General features: G+C 46.1%; 1 protein-coding gene across 1 annotated transcript in view; it reads right to left on the bottom strand.

Annotated features, from left to right (window-relative positions):
• Positions 1-25478, bottom strand: part of ARMH1 (armadillo like helical domain containing 1) — a 56635-nt gene that overhangs the window by 26423 nt on the left and 4734 nt on the right. The window contains 5 exon segments of the mRNA XM_066376198.1: positions 1930-2014; positions 4868-5064; positions 6435-6601; positions 7510-7578; positions 13258-13485. Of these exon segments, the coding sequence (XP_066232295.1) occupies positions 1930-2014; positions 4868-5064; positions 6435-6601; positions 7510-7578; positions 13258-13463 (724 nt within the window). The 5' untranslated portion in view covers positions 13464-13485.

Genomic DNA, 25478 nt, shown 5'->3' with positions numbered 1-25478 from the left:
CATGTACCACCTCATTCTCCACACCCGGCAGTTCCGCCTTGTCCATTCTCTCTCTTTCTGGGGCCTCTGTATTCAGCTAGATCAGTACATGCCCATTTTGCTGTATGAACAACCCAAAGGCTTCCCGACTGGCCTCTGGCCTGAAGTCCCCTGTGGGTCAGGCCCACCTACCATCCCATGACCCTAGGCCATCTTTCTGAGATGCTACTTTCCCTCCTTGCCTTGCACCGGTTCATGGCTCACTTTCCAATGGCTCCATGCTGCCTACTGGAAAGAGTGCCCACTACTCCATCTGGCATTGGTGTGCTCCACAGTCTGGTCCTAGCCTACATTTCCAGGTCTTCCTGGACTGAGACCTCTACCAAACCTCCACCAAATGATGCACCTGTCATTTCCCACAGGCACCTTGCATTTTCCAAAGTCTAGGCCTTCACTGACAGCATTTCCCTTTCCAGAATGCCTCCTCTGCTCCCTTCTGCTTTCCTAAATCCTCTTATGCTCCAAGACAGCTCAAACACCACTTTCTCAGCAAACCCTTCCTTGAGTGCTCCTGCTGAAAACAGCATCTCTCCTGTCTGCACCACTGTAGGGGCAGGGAAGGAAACACATCCTGTAAACCCCTGCCCGGCGCTGCATGTTGAAAGCATATGCTGGCTTGTTGAAAGACCGGTCTGGCTTGAATCTAGTTAGCAGGGTGACCTCGGAAAACGTAAGCTCTCTGTGCTTCAGTGCTTTAGCTTGAAAAACATACAAGTACCTACCCTCTACTCATCCCTTTGAATATTCAGAAACCTAATATGTGCTGGGCTCTGCATTCCTGTGGTTATTTTGAGAAGTAAATGGAATGGTGCATGGAAAGTGGCTGGCACGTAGGGGTACTCAAGAGATGAACACTTACTAATACTACCACTATCTGGCTCTATTTCTTAGAAGGACAGTCCTCAGGTAATCTGTTTAGAGTGGAAGTGCCATATAAAACGGAACCAGAGCTATCTCTGGACCCAAGCAGATTCTAAACAACTCTGAAAACACCATGTAGTTGATTCAAAGTATAGAATATGACTTACTGAAGAAATTGCCCATCAATACTGAATCGGCATCTTCCATCTGCCGAGGGGGACACTCAACAAGGCTCTTTGTGAACAGGAGAGAACATGTCAGAGTGGCTGTGCTCTCACTGCACCTCTTGTGATACGGAGCGGAGCTGGCCGCCTGTAAAGCCAGTAGCCACGGCCACCATCACAGCCGCCTGGCCTGTGCAGGTTCGCAATGGATTTGGACAGACAGTAATGAAACAACGAAGCCAAGAACTGGTGGGCCATTAGCTTTAATCCTAGCTTGCACTCAGCGGGCAAGAAATATACACAGTGGGAAAACACTTCCCTTTCCATTCAGGGCTCCCAAAGCCACTGACTCATCCGAGTTTCCTAGAATCAAAGGTTTCTAGATCACCAGCCTTATTCACCTCTGTTCCCCATCTCCTTCTCTCTGCACAAACTCTGCACAAACTGGCTTCTCCTTCAGCACTCCGCCATCTTGGCTGCTTTTGCTTTCCTCCACGTGGCCTTTCTCTGCTCTCCTCTCTAATGTTAATCTCAGGAACCAAGAGAGAGCAAGCTCCCGGTCTGCCCCACTTTATAGTATAGAAATAAAACCCTTTAATCCAATATACAAACAAGGAAGTCTCTGATAAAAAGTCATTTATCTGAGGCATACTGGGATTCTTCACAAGAGTGCACCACCCCTATCATGCAACAGTCAAGGGTGTGGGGAAAATCTTAGTCTTAGAACTAAGCCTTAGGCTATAATACTTCGCTGGCTTACAGACTGTCCCCCACACCCAATGCAAACTATATGTGAGCAAACATATATATATATATAAATAATATCATATTTACAAACTTATTTGACCAACACTGCCTCTCCTACCTTCATACTGGACTTCTAGGTGCATCGTGCGTAGGATGTTGAGCACGCCGGCCACGATGCTGGGATGTGTGGTTCCAATGATCGACTGGCAAGACAAAAAGGACAGGGTAGTTACCCTTTACACCTTGTCCATCTGGGAGGAATGAAAAGCAGCCTTCCAAATAGCTAGGCAGCCAGGCTGGATGGGGAGAGGAAGGGCAGTGGAGAATCACTGGGTTTTGGCTCTTGTGAAGAGGGGCAGAAATGGGCAGCCAGGAGTCAACTGAGATCTGCCAAGGTTGCCACTGAACCCTCTCGCTCAGGAGGTGCTCAGTTGAGGCTAGCCGGCCACCTGCTGGAGGTTTAGGGACGAGATGGCTACCGTGGCTAGGGGGAGGGCGGGCACATGCCAGGGAGAGTGGGAAGATCCTGAATCTTCTCTCCCTAAGAAACCTCATCTAATCAGGGAACCCCTCTTTCCTATGTCTTCACTTTTTACCTGTACATTGATTGGTTCCTGCCCGCTAGCATTAAACATCCTCAAGCTCACCCAGACCGAACAAAATTATCCTTCACCTCTGTCTCCTCATACTATTGTTCTTTTCCCCCTTTACTCTTGAGCTGGGGAAAGCCACTTCTTTGTCCTCTGACAGGCTGCTGCAATTTAATTTTTCCTGCTGTAGGACCGTCCCCTAATCCACCAAAATTTTTCCTGCTGGGATCCTTTTTCAGTTCTTCCTGTACATAATCTCTCTGCTGTATTTGACCCAGACGATCACGTCCTCCTTATTGAATGCCACTCTTTCCCCTTGATTGTCACAGCCCTGTTTTTTCCTGTTTTCCTTTTATGGCTTTCATAGTTCTTTTTCAAAGAGGCAGAGTGCATGTCAAAAGAATAAGGACTCTGTAGTTAGAGTTGGATTTAAATGCCCACTTAGTAAATAACTCTTACTTAGTGTGTGGCCTTGAAAAAGTAAGAAACACTCCCCTAAGGCTCAGTTCCATCATCTTTAAAATGGGGATAATAATACCTGCATCTGTCAGCTACTGTGAAGATGAAAAGCGACAGTGTAAGCAAGCCCCGAACACAAGCCTGGCACAAAGGAGGCTCTTAATAATGGAAACTGGAAATAACAATGCTAATCAGCCCACTTCGCTGCACCTTCCTCCTCAGTTCATCTCTTAAATGTGGCAGTGTTCCTTCTCTTCTTACTTCCTACATTATACCTGGGATCTTGTTTACTTTCATGGTTTAAGTTATCACCTCTCTGCTCATGAAATTCAAACCGCCATCCTCACCTCGGGTCTCTCTCTGGAGCTTCAGTCTTTTATTTTCTGTCCAATGGGCATCTCCACTAGATGTTCTGAACCGTGAGTCCCCAATTGAGCTAGGCGTCAGAATTACTTGGGGAGCTTAAAAAGAAAAAGCCTTACTAAAGGCTATCAGAGAGCTGTCAGGTTCTATGGGAGAGAGGCTCAGGATTAAGTATCTTTTAAACAAATGATCTATTTATATCTTCTGTAACCAGCTTGGCCTTCTCCTCATGGGCACTTGGGAGCCACAAAAGCTCATCAAGTTCATCAAGTCAAAATTGAACTCTTTCCAAATCAAATAGGTTTTCCCACTCCCTCAGTGGCACACAGCTCACCCTGCTAAGGTCGAAGCTACATGTCATCTTTGATTCCGTTCCTTTTACTGCCCCAAGTCCCATGCATTCTGCCTCCAAAATGTCTGTCCTACCTAGTCACCTATATTTCTACTGCCACTGTTCAGGACTTATCATATCTTTGGTCTCTCTCTCTCCTTTTTTTTTTTGTATTTTTCTGAAATGAGAAGCGGGGAGGCAGACAGACAGACACTGCCATGAGCCTGGCCGGGATCCACCCGGCACGCCCACCAGGGGGTGATGCTCTGCCCATCTGGGGCGTTGCTCTGTTGCAACCAAAACCCTTCTAGCACCTGAGGCAGAGGCCAGGGAGCCATCCTCAGCACTGTGGCCAACTTTGCTCCAATGGAGCCTTGGCTGCGGGAAGGGAAGAGATAGAGAGAAAGGAGAGGGGGAAAGGTGTAAAGCAGATGGGCGCTTCTCCTGTGTGCCCTGACTGGGAATCAAACCCGGGACATCTATCTACACGCCAGGCTGACGCTCTACCGCTGAGCCAGCAGGCCAGGGCCTCTTTGGTCTCTTAATTGTCACCCTTCTCCAGACCATCCTGGAGCTGTTTTGAGAGCTTGTGATGATGGTTCATCTCAAAACCATCCTTTGAGTCTCTAATTCCCTCCATATATTTTTTAACAGTCTTTTTTTTTTTCTATTATTGATTTTTATTTTGAGAGAGAGAGAGAGAAACATCAACTTGTTCTGCTCATTCATATCAACACTGATGCTTGTATATGCCCTGACCAGGGATTGAACTCGCAACCTTGGCATGCAAGATGATGTTCTTCTAATCAACTGAGCTATCTGGCCAGGCCTCTAATTCCCTCCTTACAAGGCACGGTGTTTTCCTATGGTCACCATGCCCCAAATATGACTTTGCTTACATTCCAGGGCACTGTCCAAGAGGAAGGCAGAAGCCAAGAAAAAAAGGTTTCCCAAGCAATGGAGGTCTGGTCTCTTCACTTACACACTCTACAAATGCATCATGATTCTTTCCCTATCAAATTGACTCCTTTAATCTTTTCTCCAGTCCTTTCATCATTCTTGTTCTTTTTCTCAAACACTTTTAAGTCTGTCAACATCTTTCTGATCCTTAAGTAAACAGGACAAATCACTCTGATGGGAGACATGAACTCTTTGCCCTGCCTTGGCCTTCTAGAAGTAACGTTGATTGAACAGCCGACGTGCAGTGGGAGGCTGAGCTCTGTTTCTCATGCCTGCGTGGAGCGCAACTGCGGAGGGTAATTGTGAGATTACTGTGGGGACCAGAACCACAGCAGCGTGCAGCCTGGGCTCACCTGGGCAGTCCTGAGCGTCTGCAGGGACAGCTGCTGTGCTTTCGGGGATGCAGAGGGCAGTAAAGCTATTAGACCTTTGTACACTTGATTCTGGTACTTGGGATTACCGTGGACCAAAGAATCGAACAGAACCTGAACTTCCTCCTGGGTCTTTTCTGACTTAGACTTTGCCAAAAATTCTGCTATGGATCGTACACCTGAGCAAAGGAGAGAGGAAATGCTAAATTGGAAGGGATTTATGAAAACAATCCTCACTCAAGATTACATAACATAAGGTAATAGGATTAAGATGTATTTAACCAAGCAAATCAATCAAAAGCTGAAGCTTAGTCTCATGTTGCTTCATTGTCTTGTTCACCTCTGGTTTTGTGGCTGAAGAATTTTGTTTCAGCATAGGCATCCCAGCTTATCAAAATGTTTTATTTTATTTTTTATTTTTATTTTTTTCTGAAGCTGGAAATGAGGAGAGACAGTCAGACAGACTCTCGCATGCGCCCGACTGGGATCCACCCGGCACGCCCACCTTGGCCTCTGCCCCTCTGGGGCGTCAATCTGCCGCGACCAGAGCCACTCCAGCACCTGGGGCAGAGGCCAAGGAGCCATCCCCAGCGCCCGGGCCATCTTTGCTCCAATGAAGCCTTGGCTGCGGGAGGGGAAGAGAGAGACAGAGAGGAAGGAGGGGGTGGGGGTGGAGAAGCAAATAGGCGCCTCTCCTATGTGCCCTGGCCGGGAATCAAACCCGGGTCCCCCGCACGCCAGGCTGACACTCTACTGCTGAGCCAACCGGCCAGGGCAAAATGTTTTAAAGTTTAAAATGGCTCTGCAAAACGCATAAATAAAAAAAACATGCATTTTTTTTATTGCTATGTGGTAACACATGCATAGTACACAGCAGTTTACAAAATGTTTTGACTAATACCAAATCATTTAATCTCAGAAACTATACTGAGAGGGAGGTGTTAGTCTCATTTTATGGGTAAATATACCGAGGCTCAGAGAGGCTGTGGGGGACACACAGAGAGCCACGACTAAAGTGCAATGAAGGACGTGCTTTGAAAAAGGGATGCATAGGCGATGGCATCTCCTTCATGTGCCTCAGTCAGAGCACTTGCTAGATGACACTGAAAATCCGGGATTACGGACCTTTCTCACCACCTGTAAGCTCTTTGAGGACAGGGACTGTACGTTACTCCCAGCGCCTTAGCATATACCTAGCATCGCATTCAATGATTTTATTTCAGTTTTATTTCTAGAGTTATTCATAACTCAATTTCACAAAGGATTTAGACAATGGCTTAATAAATCTTTGTTGAAAGGATATATTTAAAATAGAAAAACTATTTCCAAAACCACAATAGAAAGATTTGAGCAAATGATGAATCAGGAACACCATAAATCTCGATTTGCTGGTGGTGACGTGGATGGGAGCTGAGCCCACTGGACAAAGTTCTTCCAGTGCAGCCAGTTCCGTGACACAGTTTCCTGCAGTGGGGCTGGGTGCCGCCCCCGCTTCACCCAGGCCCCGAGGGAGTCCTGGGAATTCACCATTGTTGTACACAGTACCCACCGTAGCTCTCACAGATGAGCTCCTTGTACTTCCTGCCAGAGTTTGCAATAACCTGAAGTAGCTTGATGGATTGCTTCTTGTCCTCTTCTTTGATCTTCTCTAGCCCAAGTATTTCCAAGAGTGTTAGGACACCTCCAACCTCAAGAAATTCTGTAAGGTACCGATTACTGTCCAGAGGGATAGAAAAGTAGAGATAAGACACTTGTCAAGTTTCTTGGCACTAAGTTTTCTAAGTGATCCTTTCTTCACATACTTAACCCTCCCCAGGGAGTGTGGGTAAAGTGACTCAATAGTTGGGAAATTCTTCCCTTTGCATTCAGCAGGAAATGTAAAAGTTCAACACAATGAACATTTCTTGTGTTTGGTTTTCTAGCATCTGTTCTTCTTGTAATAGCACCTCAACTGTCCCTTGGGGAATCACCCCTCCACCACTCATAAGACATGTGGTTTTGGTAGGGTAAGCAGGTGACAGTGTATGTCATTCTTCTGACTACAGTCATTGATTTGGGGACAGGTGTGTGACCTAAGTTGATCTGTTGAGGCTCAAAACCCAAGACTTTCTTGGCACCCCTTGGGAAAGAGAGGCTCTTTTTTTGGTATGGTTGAGCTATAAGGATGTATCTCTGGAGCTTCTGGGGATCACAGCACAGTAAGGTCTATCGATACAGAAGGGAACAGGGCTGAGAAATGGAGAAAAAAAGAGGGAGAGACCAAGTACCAGTGACATATTTTAAGCCCCTGGATCTAGTCAGACCTGAAATATGGATTTCTACTCTCTGGGCTTTTCAGTTAAGTGAGGTAATAACACCCCCCCCCCCTTTTCCTGGTCCAGTATGAGTTGGTTTTCTGTATTTCACCACCAAGAGGATGCTGACTAGTAGAGGGTCAATGGAGAACATGGGAGGAAGGAGCAACTAGAATAGGACCACATCTGACACTACCTGTGGGCTCATCCTGGAGGCTACTAGGTACCCACAGATAAATAGAAGCCCTGGTCCCATGTAGTGAGAATGCCATGGACACTACGAGCCCAATATGCATCTGAGAACCAGAATCTCTCCAGAACAGAACTCACCTGCTTACAGCTGATAAGAAGATGCCAATGGACCTTAAAAGCTTCTCTAAGCATGAGCCAGTCATATAGCTGTATGACAAGTTAAAGAGTGAATTTCAGGGCAGTTTTCCACATAGAAACCAGATCCTGTGTCTGAACCTGGTACCACCAATGCACCCAGAATGACCAAGAGCCGAATTGAGCCCTTTATCTGAGAAGGGCCATTAGGTTGAAGGAGAAGGGCCACCACACTTGGTAGGGGGAGGGGGTGCTGGCAGGCATGTTCGTGGTTCTCCCGGAAGCTCTTCTGGGATAGATAGTTCAGCCTCCTTGGCTCTGACAGGCTCTCTAGAGAGCAAGGAGGCTCTGATGAGTAGGTGCATGGCGAAAGCAGCTGGTCAATTTTCCAAGCCTCTCTGTGCCTTGACCTTGGGTCTCAGCATAGTGCATTACTTTGCACCTCATTCTTAGACTTCTCTAAAAATAATCAGCTTCATCATTAATTCTCAATTTTGTGCTTGCTCAAAGCTTTACACTGGAGGTCACTATCTTTATGAAGAATTGCATGTCTTCCTAATAAGAACAACAAGGAGATAGCAAAAAATTAAACTCTGATTTAAAACACCTCAGTATTTAATGTTATTTTTAATGTGAGCCTTTGCAAAAAGCTTCATTGTAATAAAGCACTCAGAGCACGCATCAGCTCAGATACAAGGTATGAAATCAAGCCACAACAGCAAAGGAACCAGTCAACAATTACTAGGCTCATAACACATCACAGGCTCTTAGAACACTTAAGAAATTAGCTGAAATTATTGCAGCTCATGGAGGATGACTGAGAGCTTCCAAGACTGATAAAGGCTAATGTAATGGGTTGGAGGTAATGGTGCTTTGTTGGGGGGGGAGGGTGCATGTGGCAAATTATCTCTGCTGCACCCTGGTTCCCAGGATGCCAATGAAGTAGAGACAGATTGCCTCATTAGGAAAGGCTCTTTACTGCAAAAAGTGTTTGCTCTGAAGCCAGGCTCCTCTGCCTGTTGCCACTCTAGCTGGGGGCCTGGCTGTCAGCCCACATGGTAGTCTATTCCTCCACCCTGCTCCCCCAAACCCCGCCCCTATTCCTGCCCTCTTTCCTTCAGTTATCAGCTAGGCTGACCAACTTTCACCACCTGCCTTTTCCTCTGCCCTAGCTAGTCCTATTTTCATAGCCCCTCCCTTATATGTGTTTTTGGTCCATTATTTCAGCAATTAGTTCCAGAAGTCTGCCACAGTATCAGCGGTAGCAAAGCATTTATTGTATGCCAGGCACTGTGCTAACTACTTTGCTTGCGTTGTCTCATTTAATGCTCACCACACCCTGCAGTGGGTGCTATTAGTATTTCCATACACTTCATGAGGAAACCATCTCAGACAGGTTAATGACCTGTCCAAGGTCCCACTGTTAACTGATGGAACCAGGATATGAACCTAAGCAGTTGAACTTAGAGTCTGAATTCTTACTGCCAGATCATCTTGCCCATAGCCAGTGGAGGGAGTGGAGCTATTTATGCAGAGCATCTCCTTATATGGTGTTGGAGTTGCAGCTGAGGGCCTGCACTGTGCACGGGGTGGGAGACCCAGAAGTAGAATGAGTGGCATGTGGGCTTTGGGCCAGACAGAACCGTCAAACCTTACCTCTTCCAATTTTCTTGTAAATTACATTTTAAAGGCTCATCTTTCTTCTTCTCCCTCCTCCTCCCCCTTCCCCTCCCCCTCCTCCTCCTCCTTCTCCTCCTCCTCCTCTTTCTGAACTGAGAAGCGGGGAGGCAGAAAGACAGATGCCCTGCATGTGCCCGATTGGGATTCACCCGGCATGCCCACCAGGGGGCGATGCTCAGCCCATCTGAGGCATTGTGCCATTGCGTCAGAGCCATTCTAGCGCCTGAGACGGAGGCCATGGAGCCATCCTCAGTGCCTGGGCCTACTTTGCTCCAATAGAGCCTTGGCTGTGGGATGGGAAGAGAGAGATAGAGAGGAAGGAGAGGGGAAAGGGTGGAGAAGCAGATGGGCGCTTCTTCTGTGTGTGCTGGCCGAGAATCAAATCCAGGACATCCACACGCTGCGCTGACGCTCTACCACTGGAGCCAACTGGCCAGGGCCGAAGGCTCATCTTTCTTATCTATAAAATGGGATAACACCAATCACTTATTGGGCTTGGTGTTAGGCTCAAGTGGGACATCTGTACAGTACATAACTCAATGCCTAGAAAAAGACTCAATAAATGGTAACTAGTAATTTTGTCATTATAATATACAAATCCTTAGTTTCACTCAGATATTCTTGAAGTTCAAGGTTAAAAAAAGGGGTTTGAGGCTTATGTGGGATTAGGTGGTAGTTAATTGTGTAAAACATAATGACGTTATATTGATTTGTTTTTCTTTTTTTTTTTTTTGTATTTTTCTGAAGCTGGAAACGGGGAGAGACAGTCAGACAGACTCCCGCATGCGCCCGACCGGGATCCATCCGGCACGCCCACCAGGGGCGACGCTCTGCCCACCAGGGGGCGATGCTCTGCCGAGACCAGAGCCACTCTAGCGCCTGGGGCAGAGGCCAAGGAGCCATCCCCAGCGCCCGGGCCATCTTTGCTCCAATGGAGCCTTGGCTGCGGGAGGGGAAGAGAGAGACAGAGAGGAAGGAGAGGGGAGGGGTGGAGAAGCAGATGGGCGCTTCTCCTATGTGCCCTGACTGGGAATCGAACCCGGGTCCCCCGCACGCCAGGCCGACGCTCTACCGCTGAGCCAACCGGCCAGGGCCGATTTGTTTTTCTTAAAAATCCACTGTAACTGGAGGGCTGGGGAGGAGAAGTAGGGTCACTGATTCAAAATACTATGGTCTATTTTCTCTGTGGTATGACAAGGTCACAAAAAGTTAGGAAGTCATGTATAATTTCATGTGTAGAAACTGAATGTACATCTGTGTATTAAAAGTGTGGCTCATTCAGTTGTTCACTAAGCACTCTGTTGGCACTTAGGGTGTGTGATGACTGAGAAGAAAGAACTGGTCTGAATACAGAATTCTTGGGAACACCGTCATTTAGGGGTGGGTGGGAAAATCCTGCAACAGTGACTGAGAAACAGAAGTGAATAAAGGTAGAGGAGAGAGGAGTGTAGGAAAGGGCTGTGGTCAGGCAGGGCTGGGGCCAGGCCCTCAGTGTAAAATGTAAGGGGGCACCAGAAGACTCAGTAATAAACTCCTATTTCAATACATTATTAAAAAATAAAAATTAATATGAAAATCCATGATAAAATATTTATATCAAGGTGTTAAAGACAGTGTGACCTGCACAGGTCCGATTCAGCCTCACTCTCCCCATTCTGTGGTCAAATGGAAAACATCAAGTTTTGAATAGATAAGGAGGAAGAAGAGTACTCTAGATTTGGTGTCAAAGAGGTTGCTGGTAACCTTGGTGAGGTTAGTGTCATGAGTTGTGGGGACAAAGCCAGATTACAGGTACTGATGTTTCTCAAAGCACCATCTGTGAACCGCCGCATCAGAGTCACCCAGAGCGCTCATGAGAAATAAGGAGCCCAGGGATCCTCCCTGATTCTGCTACATCGGGACCTTGGGGTGGCGGTAGAGGGACACACTGGCAATCTGCATTTCCAACCTCTTTCATGGACACTAATATCTGAGAGCATTGTGGTCAACCTAGTGATTATTTGCTCAGTGGTATTCCCTTTGGTTTGTGTTCCAGGCCTAAGTCTGATAAATAATCTCATTAGTGACTTAACTGTAAGAAAAAGAGAGCTGTGTTTACTGAAGCCTTCAGTTCTGTGTAGCTGCAGACTCTCTGGCTCACTCTTTCCTTTAGTTAGCAAACATATATTAAGACCCACTGTGTGCCAGACAGTGTGCTAGGTTTTAGAAACAGAGATGTGTAGAGCAGATGCAATTCCGGCCCTCATTGGGTTTACAGTCCAGCGGGGGGAAGAGAGATTAAGCATATAATAAAATAATGGCATGACTATTGAGATAGAAGAAGTGCTATGAGGATACATAGCAGGGAACCCAAGTTAGTCTGGGCTCTGGAAAAAGGACTTCCTGAGAAAGTGATGTTTAAATTGAGACCCGAATAATGGAGTAGAAATCAGTCAAATAAAGAGGGAGTTTAGAGAGGGGGGGAAGGTCCAGGAAAGGAGAAAAATGTATCTAAGAAAAGGGTCTGAGATAAATCCATAGAGTGTTATGGGCGCACAGAGGAGGAATATGTTCAAATCTACCCAGAACTCAGACTATAACCTTGGTGGTGACAAATCTATCTTCAGCTCCAATCTATCTGTAGGGCTCCTGAGCACAGGCACCTCAAACTCAACATGTCCCAAACCAAACTTATCTGCCCCCAAACTTGCTCCTCTTCATGTATCCTCTTCTCACTGAATGGCACCCCAATTACTTAGCTTCCCCCAAGCTAGAAATATGAGAGTCATCCTGGATGATCTAAATGGAGATGGTCATTGTATAAATGGGTATGGAGCTCAGATTCCAGAGAGAACTGTGTGCAGGGTACACATTTGAGAGTCCTTAAACTGGAATGGTGTTGACATCATGACAATGGATTAGATCACTCGGAGAATCTGAGAGTGAGCAGAAGAGAGGGAGGAGGAAGAGGGAGGTGGAAGTGGGAGGTGGATGGAGTCCCAAGAAGTGCCAACATTTAAGGGATGGCTGAAGAAGAAATGGAATGAACAGAAAGGAAGGAGAAAACCAAGAGAATTGGTATCACAGAAGCCAAGGGAAGAGTGTTTTGAGAAGTGGGAATGGCTGATAGACAAATGCCATGGAGAGGTCATATATAAAGACTGAGAATGTCCTGATCAGACAGTGGCGCAGTGGATAGAGCATCGACTGGGATGCGGAGGACCCAGGTTCAAGATCCCGAGGTTGCCAGCTTGAGCGCAGCTCACCTGGTTTGAGCAAAGCTCACTAGCTTGGACTCAAGGTCGCTGGCTCCAGCAAGGGGTTACTCGATCTGCTGTAGCCCCATGGTCAAGGCACATATGAGAAAGCAATCAATGAACAACTAAAGTGCCGCAATGAAAAACTGATGATTGATGCTTCTCATCTCTCTCCGTTCCTGTCTGTGTGTCCCTATCTATCCTGCTCTCTGACTCTCTCTGTCTCTGTAAAAAAAAAAAAAAAAGACTGAGAATGTAGTCACTGGGTTTGCAACAACAGATAATCATTGGTAACTCTGGCAAGTCCTAGTGGAGTGGAGGGGACAGAAGTCAGACTGCAGTGGGTGGAAGAGAAAAGAGAGGTGAAGAAGTGGACATAGAGACCAATAACCTTTTCTAGAAGCTTCATGAAGTACAAGAGCTGGAGAAACATAGTTTGAGATAGGGATTTAATAAGGTAGAAGAGATCTGAGCAGATATAAACACTGATGAAAAAAGATGGTAATGAAGCAAAGTTGAGGCACAGGAGAGTAAGAATAACATCTCTAAGGACACGGGAGGGGATTCAAGGGTAATACCAATAGAGGATTCGTTCTAGACAGAAGAAATACCAGCCTGAACCCTGATGGGCACAAAAAAGGTTAGGAGTGAGAACAAGGATATATTTACCATATGGAAAGACAAGAAGTTGAGGGAGTTCTTAACTTTGGGATAATATTTTGACCACCGTATGTTCTGTTCTAAAATCTTAGAATGGAGAGAAGAGTTCCCTCAATGATCTCTCCTTTTTTCTTTTGAAGATGGCCTGTTTTCCCCCTTGTTCAGCAAAGGATACGTGAGTCTCAGCCAGGTGGTCAAGCGTGCCAGGAACAAGCTGGCCCCCTGAGAAAACTCCTGCTCTAGTTCAGGGGCAGTCTTGCCTTGGTTGGTTTTAATGAAATTGTTGAGGATGTTACTCCTGGTGGCTTTTCCAGCATTGTCCCAATCCTGTAAAAAACTCAAAAGCCGGCTAATTGCTGCCTGCTCCTTTATAGAAGTCATGATCAATCAATCCTGAAGTTGGCTGCAGAGGGAAGGAAAACAGCCAGGTTACCAAAATGTTAAGAACCATTCAAGTCCTGTGGGTTACTCTAGGGGTTTTGCTTTTCTAGCAATCAGCTGGAAGCAGGGAGCCACTGTTACCCAAATGGATATGGTGACATTCAAAATATACCTCTATGACTGGTCACTTGCTACTCGAACAGGGAAGATCCAGTTGTGTTGTAACGGAATATTAAGAATATCAAGGTAGGCCTGACCGGGCGGTGGTGCAGTGGATAGAGCGTCAGACTGGGATGCGGAAGACCCAGGTTCGAGACCTCGAGGTTGCCAGCTTGAGCGTGGGCTCATCTGGTTTGAGCAAAAGATCACCAGCTTGAGCCCAAGGTTGCTGGCTCGAGCAAGGGGTTACTCAGTCTGCTGAAGGCCCGCGGTCAAGGCACATATGAGAAAACAATCAATGAACAATTAAGGTGTTGCAATGCGCAACGAAAAACTAATGATTGATGCTTCTCATCTCTCCGTTCCTGTCTGTCTGTCCCTGTTTATCCCTCTCTCTGACTCTCTCTCTGTCTCTGTAAAAAAAAAAAAAAAAAAAAAAAAAAGAATATCAAGGTAGGAAATGTTTGCCTCAAGTTTAAGGGCTAAAACTTTAGCCCTTTGGCTTCTCTGCTGATGCTAGCAACTAAGAGGACCACAGGCTCCAGCCAAGATGAAGACACTTGCTAAATACCTGTGCCTCTCTCCCCTCTCACCTCACACAGGCTCAGAGATTTGGGGTCTTTAAAAAAATTATTTATTTACTTAATTTATTTTTATTTATTATTTATTCATTTTGGGGGGTATTTTTCTGAAGTGAGAAGCAGGGAAGCAGAGAGATGACAGACTCCCACATGTGCCTGACTGGAATTCACCCAGCATGCCCATCAAGGGGGTGATGCTCTGCCCATCTGGGAGGTTTCTCCGTTGCAACCAACGCCATTGGGGCAGAGGCCACAGAGCCATCCTCTGTGCCTGGGCCAACTTTGCTCCAATGGAGCCTTGTCTGCGGGAGGGGAAGAGAGAGATAGAGAGAAAGGAGAGGGGGAGGGGTGGAGAAGCAGATGGGTGCTTCTCCTGTGTGCCCTGGCCGGGAATTGAACCCAGGACTTCCACACGCTGGGTCGATGCTCTACCACTGAGCCAACCGACCATGCTTATTTTTAATTTTTTAATTTATTGATTTTAGAGAGAGAGAAGGAAGGGAGAAAGAGAGAAATATGGATTTGTTGTTCCACTTATTTATGAATTCATTGGTTGATTCTTTTTTTTTTTTTTTTTTACAGAGACAGAGAGAGAGTCAGAGAGAGCGATAGACAGGGACAGACAGACAAGAATGGAGAGATGAGAAGCATCAATCATTATTTTTTCGTTGTGCATTGCAACACCTTAGTTGTTCATTGATTGCTTTCTCATATGTGTCTTGACCGTGGGCCTTCAGCAGACCGAGTAACCCCTTGCTCGAGCCAGCGAACTTGGGTCCAAGCTGGTGAGCTTTTGCTCAAACCAAATGAGCCCGTGCTCAAGCTGTGACCTCGGGGTCTCGAACCTGGGTCCTCGGCATCCCAGTCTGAAGCTCTATCCATTGCGCCACCACTTGGTCAGGCCATTGGTTGATTCTTTTTTTTTTTTTTTTTTTTTTTTAATGTTTCCTTTATTTATTTACAGAGACAGAGATAGAGTCAGAGAGAGGGATAGACAGGGACAGACAGACAGGAACGGAGAGATGAGAAGCATCAATTATCAGTTTTTCGTTGCGACACCTTAGTTGTTCATCGATTGCTTTCTCATATGTGCCTTGACTGCAGGCCTTCAGCAGACTGAGTAACCCCTTGCTCGAGCCAGCGACCTTGGGTCCAAGCTGGTGAGCTTTTTGCTCAAACCAGGTGAGCATGTGCTCAAGCTGGCAACCTCGGGGTCTCGAACCTGGGTCCTCGGCATCCCAGTCTGAAGCTCTATCCATTGCGCCACCACTTGGTCAGGCCATTGGTTGATTCTTGTATGTGCTCTGACCAGAATCAAACCTGCAACCTTTGCATATCAGGATGCTGCTCTAACCATTTGAGCTACCTGGCTGGCGCTTGGGGTCTTTAGAGACCTGGCCCTCTCTTATGCCAATAAGCCAAGGTAAAGTACTCCTTAGTCTTGTACCTTGGGCTTTTGTACTAACTCTCTTAAAAACAACTTAAAAGAAAAAAGTTAGTGGGAAGAAAAAGTTCCCATTCCATGGTTGGATTAATGGGCTGTGGTTTGTAGGAGCCTGTGTCCTTGGGAGAGTGTTTTCGGTGGGGGGAGGGAAGGTTTAAAATAAACCCGTTTTCCAAAAATAGTTGTGATTGAAAGTGTTATTATCCATAACAAATGTTAGTGCTGATGGGAGAGAGGCATGTGTGATTCTTTTGTCTAACAGACAAGTGAAAGTCATATTTCACATTATCATGGGGTTTTCTGTGATTTACAGAATATTTGTGAAACATTACTTGCAGTGGCCATGATTGATATGGAGAGAACAGCTTGTGTGTAGGGGAGATGTGTATTTCACGAAGACGGGTTCAACATGAAATTTACAGTCCCATAAAGTGCTTCTACATCTTTGCCAGAGATCTAGTTAAAAGGACTTTACAGTCTGAAACATCCTAAAATTGATTCTAAATTAACGTTTCCTCACATGTATTTGAGATATTGATGGGGCCCAGCTATCAGAATTTTATTAGGAAGCAATAATCTGAAGCATGCTGAGACAGACATACATACACACCAACCTCCTCTGCTCCCCAGAGGACACTGGATATGTGCTTCCAGGAAGGGCACCACACAGCCTCTGGGATAGACAACCACGAAATCCTGTCAGCCTGAACAGCCAGATGAATAACTGTGGATCAACCTAAACACGAAAATGGCCAAAACCCTTCATGGGATCATGCATCAATCACTGTGAATAATACTACAGCTCAAAGTCTGAGAATAACTCTCTGAGCCCGTGGCCATCTTCAACAGCCTAACTGGCCTCAGGAAGATGGGGATGAGTGACTGTTCTGGACCCCAGGGAGGAGGGGTTGACATGCCACCATCAGCTTAACTAGGCAGAAAAGCACCCCGTGCCCCTGCCCTGCTGTGGATGGACCCATTCTAGGATCAAAACTCAAAGTGCTATTGGGGATGCACACAGCAATTCTAGGACACCAAGGGTAGGAAACTTTCAGCTGGATATTCCATATTAGGGCCATTCGAGGTTTCCTTGGACCTGTCTTCCCCTTCTTCTTTTTTCAAACAGAAAAGAAACCAACAAATGGCAGCATTGAAGGTCACAGTGACACAGCTCTAAATCAGTGACTATGTGGTGAAGACCCACCATGTGGCACAGAGAGGTGCTATGGGAGATGCGGAGGTGGACACGGCGCTGCCAGGGCCCTAGAGGAACCCAGCTCTGGTGCTAGAGTGGAAGAACATGAGATCTGATCCAGGCCGGGCTCAAGGTCCAGCTTTCTACTTGCTATTCAGTGAAAAATCAATAGTACCTGCCACATCCCTTGCCATCCTCCGGTCTCATTCTAGAGGCAGCCACTTTCAATTCTTTTGGTTATTTCTTCTGGTGTGTTCCTGTACATTTCCAAATAACGAGTTTATACTACTTGCTATGAGGGGAATTGTGTCCCCTTCGCCCCCTAACCCCCAGTACCTCAGAATGTGAATGTATTTGGAGCTAGGGTCTTTAAAGAGGTAATTAGGTTGAAATGAGGTCATTAGGATAGACCCTAATTTTATATAATTTGTGTCCTTATAAAAGATTAGGGCACAGACACATACAGAGGGAAGACCAGATGAAGACAACAGGAGTCAGCCACCTATAAGCCAAGGAGGGCGGCCACAGAAGAAACCAACCCTGTAACACCTTATGTCCAGCACCATGATCCGAGCTTCCAGAACTGCGAGATAAGTGTCTCTTGTTTAAGCCACCCAGTCTGAGGTACTTTGTTACGGGAGCCCTAGCAAAACAAACCAGTACATTACTATTATTTGATTTACCAAGGTTAGACAATAGGTATATTCTGGCAGTTGAGGAATTAGCTCTCTTGCATCACTCTAACCCCTATTTCTACCACCTTATCCTCACAATACTATAGTTTTCAACAATTTATAGTTAAATGAATAGTTAAGTGTTTGCAGGGTCCTGGCTGGGTTGCTCAGTGGATAGTGTTGTTCAGACATGTTGAAGTCATATGTGGGTTTGATCCCCAGTCAGGGCACATATGAGAAACAACCAATGAGTTCACAGCCAAGTGGAACAATGAGTTGATGATTTTCTCTCTCTCCCTTCCCCTCTTCCTCTCTCTCTCTCTTTCAAATCAATGAAAAAACAAGTTAGTGTTTACATTATTGGCCAAGTAAATAAAGATTGTGTACTCAAGCTATAACCTATCACTTTTCTTTCTCTCATAAATTGGTTTTACCTGGAGTTAATTTCTTTTTCTTTTTCTTTCTTTTTTTTTTCTGAAGCTGGAAACGGGGAGAGACAGTCAGGCAGACTCCCGCATGCGCCCGACCGGGATTCACCCGGCACGCCCACCAGGGGCGAAGCTCTGCCCACCAGGGGGCGATGCTCTGCCCCTCCGGGGCTTCGCTCTGCCGTGACCAGAGCCACTCTAGTGCCTGGGGCAGAGGCCAAGGAGCCATCCCCAGCGCCCGGGCCATCTTTGCTCCAATGGAGCCTCGCTGCGGGAGGGGAAGAGAGAGACAGAGAGGAAGGAGGGTGGGGGGTGGAGAAGCAAATGGGCGCTTCTCTTATGTGCCCTGGCCGGGAATCGAACCCGGGTCCCCCGCACGCCAGGCCGACGCTCTACCGCTGAGCCAACAGGCCAGGGCCAATTTCTTTTTCTAATTATTTAGTATTCTAAACAACTCAGGCACTAAAAATAGCTCAGTTGTGAGCATGGCTCCAAATGGGCAGAGCTTTGACCCCAGACAGGCGTTGCTGGGTGGATTCTAGTCAGGACGCATGTGGGAGTTTGTCTCTCTACTTCTCCTTCTCTCACTTGGAAAAAGATGAAGAAAAAAAAAATCAGCTTCCCTGGGATTGAGCCTCCCCAGTATCACTGCTGAGAAGTCTGACTTCATTCTGTTCCTGTGCCTTTGCCTAGCTATGGCTTGTTTTTTCACTCTTGATGCTTTTAAAACCTCTACTGAAATTGTATGATAGGCCTTGGTGCAGGGCTTTTCATTTATTATACTAGGCTTTTGGTGGACTTGTTGGAGCATGGATTTTTTTTTTTTTAACTTTTACATTGATTTGAGGTGGGGGAAGTGAGAGAGGGAGAGAATTGTCGTGTGCGCCCTAACTGGGAATGGAATCTGTGACCTCGGTAAGCCAGGATGGTGCCCTATCCACTGGGCGATCTGGCCAAGGCCCCTTGGTGGGCTCTTTTTGATCAGGTGCTGTGACTTTCAGTTTTTAGAAATTTATCAGTTAACAATTAGTCTTTTCACTGAGGAACTCATAAATGTCAGTCAGTGTAGGTTTTTGGTTTTTTTTTTTTTTAAATGTAAGGTTTGTTTGTTTTTTCCTTCTGGGGTCCTCAGAGCTTCCAGAGATGCTTTTTCTATTTTCCCAGGGAGGGTGAGAAGGTAGGGTTGATAGATACCTGGCCACTGGCACCCGGGGGGGGGGGGGAGGTAGGGCCTGTGTGCAGCCTTCCCTCCATCGCTCAGTTTTCCACCCTATATCTCATCCCTGCCCTTAAAACTATGCCTGAGGTCCCTGAATATGGACAGGCCTCCCGAGTTCCTTTTCCTTTCTCCTTATGCAGCAAGAGAGTTTACAGTAGTTGTTTGGCTGTTGAGAAAGTTCTAGGCTGGGGGCAAAGTGCTCTCCACACAGACTTTAGCCAGTCCCCATGTTTGGCTCCATACCTCATTTCTGACTTCTGTGGCAACTCGTGCTTCCAAATAGTAAGCCTCTTAGAGGTTAAACTGGGTGAACTGACTAGCTTCTGGTTGGTAATCTACCCTGCTGGCAGTTTGTCCATCCTTCCTCCCTCCTTTCCTTCGTAAGGCAATCTCCATGCTCTGGGATGACATTCCAACCAACTGAGCCATCTGGCCAGGACATTTTTATTAATTTTTAGAGAGACAGAGAGAGGAAGGGAGGGTGAGGGGAGGGGGAAGGGAAGCATTTGTTATTCTACTCAGTAGTGCTTTTTCTGTTGTTGTTGTTGTGGCTTCCTGTGTGTGCCCTGACCGGAGACTGAATCCGCAACCTTGTTGTTTGGGGGCCATGCTCTTAACTGACGGAGCTCACTTGCCAGGGCCAGTTTATCTTTTATTTATTTATTTTTATTTTTTCTTTTCTTTGTATTTTTCCGAAGCTGGAAACAGGGAGGCAGTCAGACAGACTCCTGCATGCGCCCAACTGGGATCCACACGGCATGCCTACCAGGGGGCGATGCTCTGCCCATCTTGGGGTGTCGCTCTGTTGCGACCAGAGCCATTCCAGCGCCTGAGGCAGAGGCCACAGAGCCATCCTCAGTGCCCGGGCCATCTTTGCTCCAATGGAGCCTTGGCTGCGGGAGGGGAAGAGAGAGACAGAGAGGAAGGAGAGGGGGAGGGGTGGAGAAGCAGATGGGCGCTTCTCCTGTGTGCCCTGGCCAGGAATCAAACCTGGGACTCCCGCACGCCAGGCCGATGCTCTACCACTGAGCCAACCGGCCAGGGCCTCTTTTTTTTTTTTTTAAGGTGAGAGGAGGTGAGTTAATAAGACACTCCTGCATGTGCCCAGACCAGGATCTAATGGGCAACCCAACCCTGTCTGGGGCCAATGCTCACAAAGGAGCCATCCTCAGCGCCTGAGGCCATGCTCGAAATAATCAAGCCGGCAGGAGGGTAGAGGGAGAGAAGGGAGAGATGGTAGGGGAGAGAAGCAAATGGTTGCTTCTCCTGTGTGCCCTGACCAGGAATCAAACACGGGACATCCATATGCTGGGCGGCCACTCTATCCACTGAGCCACCAGCCAAGGTTCTGTTTGTCATTTTTAAAAATTAATTAATTAATTAATTTTTACAGAGACAGAGAGTCAGAGAGAGGGATAGACAGGGACAGACAGACAGGAACGGAGAGATGAGAAGCATCAATCATCAGTTTTTCGTTGCGCCTTGTGACACCTTAGTTGTTCATTGATTGTTTTCTCATACGTGCCTTGACCATGAGCCTTCAGCAGACTGAGTGACCCCTTGCTCAAGCCAGCGACCTTGGGTCCAAGCTGGTGAGCTTTGCTCAAACCAGATGAGCCCTCGCTCAAGCTGGCGACCTCGGGGTCTCGAACCTGGGTCCTCCACATCCCAGTTTGATGCTCTATCCACTGCGCCACCGCCTGGTCAGGCTGTTCGTCATTTTTTAGAATGCTTCAAGCCAGATAACATTCTGTCACCTCCCTTCTACCGTCCAAATACTTGTTGAACTTTCATCTGCTCTTGCCTTGCTGCCTTCTCTGAACTTTAGTGACTTAATGTATTTTTATATTTATTTAGTGTTAGGTCAGTGAGGTTTTGAGAGGTTGGGGACATAAAAGGTAGCAGTCATGTTCAATCAGGACTGTCCAGCCCCTTATTATTTATCTCAACTGTTCTTCAAAGTAAGATTTTATGAGAACTGAAAAAAAATCATTAAATACAATTTTAAAAGGAATTAAAAAGAAGAAAACAGTGGGCAAAGGAGAGAACATTGCCAATTTCAGGAGTCGATTGCTGGGCTAGATTCTGTATCTAATATTTTTCTTGACTACCAAGATTAAAGGGGAAATATTGTGGTGAAGGGAAGAGAGAATGATACAAGGAAAAGAAACTAACCTTTTTTGAGTGTTTATTAAGAACTTGTCACATATATATAATAATATATATTGTATACATTATTTGTTTAATCCTCTAAATATCCCAATGAGGTAGTTATTATTATTCACAATTTGCAGGTTTAAAAAGCTTTGTTCATTTACTTAAGGCCTCACAGCTAAAAAGGAGTGGAAATAAAAACTGAACTCAGTTTTGTATATAATTCGAGTACAGGTTCTCTCCATTTAATTGAAAGCACTGCCTTGGATAGAGCCTCGGACTGGGATGCGGAAGACACTGGCTCGAGACCCCGAGGTCGCCAGCTTGAGCACAGGCTCATCTGGTTTAAGCAAAGCTCACCAGCTTGAGCCCAAGGTCACTGGCTCAAGCAAGGGGTCACTCGGTGTTCTGTAGCCTTCCCTCTACCCCCTGTCAAGGCACATATGAGAAAACAATCAATGAACAACTAAGGTGCCGCAACAAAGAATTGATGCTTCTCATCTCTCTCCCTTCCTGTCTGTCTGTCCCTATCTGTCCCTCTGTCTGTCACAAAACAAAACAAAACAAAACAAAAAAAGCACTACTCTTCCCTGGGCTCCAAAATGTCACCAAATAATCTCCCATTGTCAAATTTGGTGGCTAGCTTGCAGTCCCATATTGCTTGACCTCTGATGGATTATAGATGACTCTCTTCTCAAAACTCCTTTCCTGACCCCACTCTCTCTTGGCTCTTCCGCTCACTCTGGATCCTCCTCAGATTCCTGGGCAAGTTGTTCTCCTGTTCTCTGTTTTCTTCTCATGCTCTGTAATTTCATGGGTGATGTCCTTCACTTTAATCAAGTTACATCTATAGGCTTTATGATTCCCAAATCCATATCTCACTCAGCCTGGGACTCCCTCCTGAGGTCCAGATTCCTGTGTCTCAATGACTAGTGGATGTCTTCATTGGAATGATTTACACACTCTTCAAATCAGTTGGCCCCAAATGAACTCATCAAGCCCTTGCACCTGCTCCTTCCCTGTGTTGGTCCCATTTCAGTGACTGGGTTACCACTCTCTGGGCCGCACAAGAGCTAGTTGTTTTTTTTTTAAGTTTTATTTTGCAAATGTGTGTGATTCTTTTTTTTTTTTTAATTTTATTTATTCATTTTAGAGAGGAGAGGCAGAGAGGAGAGACAGAGAGAGAGAAGGGGGGGGAAGAGCTGGAAGCATCAACTCCCATATGTGCCTTGACCAGGCAAGCCCAGGGTTTCGAACTGGCGACCTCAGCATTTCCAGGTCGAAAGAGCTAGTTTTGATCATATCCCTGTCCCTTGCCTTCCTTATCTGAACTGTTGCCAGGATCTACCAGTTATACCCGCTAAACCTCCCCCAGGTCAGTCTATTTATCTTCCTCTCCACTGACACTATTTTCTTTCTCTTTTTTTAAAATTATTTTAATTTTATTTATTCATTTCAGAGGAGAGAGAGAAAGAGAGAGAGAGAGAGAGAGAGAGAGAGAGAGAAAGAAGTGGGAGGAGCTGGAAGCATCAACTCCCATATGTGCCTTGACCAGGCAAGCCCAGGGTTTCGAACCGGCAACCTCAGCATTCCAGGTCAAGGCTTTATCCATTGCACCACCACAGGTCAGGCATTTTCTTTCTCTTTTTAAAATTTTTTCTTTCTTTTTTTTTGTGAGAGAGGAAGGGAGGGAGAGAGGACGAGAGAAAAAGAGAGAGAGAGAGGAACATCACCTGTTCCTGTATGTGCCCTAACTGGGGATTGAACAGACAACCTCTGCACTTCGGGACGACGCTCTAACCAACCGAGCTATCCAGGCAGGGCAGCACTGCTGCTATTTTCATCTACCCCTCATCCATGACGTGAATGACTGCAATAGCCTCCTAATGGATCTCTAGGTTTACCCCATCCTAATCTCCACAGTCATGTGAGTTAAAAATGGACGTCTGGCCTGACCTGTGGTGGCGCAGTGGGATAAAGTGTCGACCTGTAACACTGAGGTTGCCGGTTCGAAGCCTTGGGCTTGCCTGGTCAGGGCACATATGGGAGTTGATGCTTCCTGCTCCTCCCCCTTCTCTCTCTCTCTCTCTCTTTCCCCTCTCTCTAAAAATCAATAAATAAAATAAAAAAAAATACCATTCCTTTAAAAAAAAAAAAAAAAAAAAAAAAGGACGTCTGATAGATTAAAAAAAAAATGCAAGTTGAGATTCCCTGTTCAAAACTCTTCAGTTGTTCCCCATATTACCCCCAAGATAAAGTTTCAAACATCTCAGCCCAAAGAACTTTCATCTAAGTTCTGCCACAACTGAAACTGGACTCCTCCTGCCCCGCCCCATGCTTCTAGTGGGAATTAAGAGGAGGCTCCAGCTTCCCCACACTGCACAGACGACTCTCTAAATCCCCATGCTGTTTCTAAATCATGTCCCTGCCTCTGAGGTCAGGTCTCCTATCCTTCCCCCTCTACCTTGCCTCACTGCTGATTTATGGGCCACTTCCCCATGCTCGGAGATGACTTCCACACATAAGTCTTCCTATTTACCCAAGACCTGATAGGCAGTTTCCATATCCACATGTTCCATCTTCATATTTCGGGTGGCTGGCATCCTCCCTGGCACATAATGGGTGCACAAAGTGTTATTGAAATTGACATCCAACACACTATGCTTATAATGAGCACTTTGATTTTCTAACTCCACAAAGTAATTAATTAAACAGATGTCCTGGGTGCCAGTAGACCGACAGGGTAAAGTCTAAACTCCATGTGGCAATACAATGCCCTTCAAATCTTGGCGCCAGGCTAACCTCATCTCACCACTTCCACATTAACACAGACCTTGGCTTCTCAGCTCTCCAGGCCCACCCAGGGCCCTTTCTATCTCAACTGCTCTTCTGCCCCAGGAATGGCCAGCCCCCTTTCTGCCCTTTGGCTAATTCTCCAAGACAACTAAGGGCTCCCGGTTCTGTAGTCCCACTAATGCCATCTCCCCCTCTACTATGCTGTAAAACTTAACCATCCCTCCTGCTAGTGTGAGTTCCTAAGGGGGAAGGGTTGGCCTTCCCCATCTCTATGCACTGACAGCCTGGCATAAGGCCTGACACAAAATAGATGTTTAATAAGTACTTGCTGAGTAAATGAGAGAAGAAATCAGCCAGCTCCTGTTTAGATGGTTATATCTAAATGTCTATGATATGTAGGTCCATAAAATGACCGGCTTCCCAAAGCTGCCATGTGCAGAGTGGCAGTCTCTGTCCAAGAAGGCCAGTGCAGTCTATGAGGCATTTTACAGCCAGGACAGGAAACAGCAATGTCAGCAGTGGTGTCATCTCTGGACACTAAGGACAGGGATTCAGTGCCATGAACGGTCAGTTAAATTGTAATTGGAGTGAACTGTTCCTCTGCAAACCATAATGTTCTTCAGCTGCAGCCAAATGGCATTCAAGAAGGGGGGAAATTTTTTTTGAAATGTCAAAGAAATTATTTCCAATTTAGTGCTCACAACCAGAGACTCTAATGAACAGTGGAAATGAGAAGCAAACAAATTAGCACTAATGGAAAATGGCTTTTGGAAAAGAGGATTTAATTTATAGTCAACTGGTCATGGCATGCAGCATGCAGTAAAACTCAGCTTCACCAGCTTGATCTCAAGGACTGGAGCTCACGCGGAATGCCAGAGAAAAATATACGTATGCCATCGTGCTTATTGGAATCTCTCTGTAAGTGGCAGCCAATTAAAATAGTCATTATTTTACCTCGGAGAGAAAATGGTCTGAAAAATCAAAGCACATGAAATTAAAATCCAGATATAGGAACCTTGGTCCAAATCGGTTTGTTTGTGGCCTTCTAACCTTGGCAAGGTCTTCTGCAAGCACGACAAGCCTACTTTGTCTTCAGCCCAGGGTGGACTCTCTGTTTTTAATTTCCTCTCCATCTTCAGAGGTGATTAATAAATCTGGACTCATCTATAAATCATTTCTATAGCGGCCAAATGGTTCTTCATGCAGGGAAACTAAAATTACAAACTCTCAAAAGCTCAGCTCTTGCACTAAGCTGAAGGGCCTTAGCAACAAGCGAGAAGAGGTATTATAAAATCAAAAGGTTACTAGGTCTTGTTTCTAAAAAAACTTCTCAGGGGCTCTCCCCTACCCCACCCCCCCAAATCA

The sequence above is a fragment of the Saccopteryx leptura genome, chromosome 3, assembly GCF_036850995.1.
Source record: "Saccopteryx leptura isolate mSacLep1 chromosome 3, mSacLep1_pri_phased_curated, whole genome shotgun sequence".
In the NCBI taxonomy this organism is placed as follows: domain Eukaryota; kingdom Metazoa; phylum Chordata; class Mammalia; order Chiroptera; family Emballonuridae; genus Saccopteryx; species Saccopteryx leptura.
The sequence above is the reverse complement of the archived record's forward strand: the minus strand, read 5'-3'. Positions and strand labels throughout refer to the sequence as shown.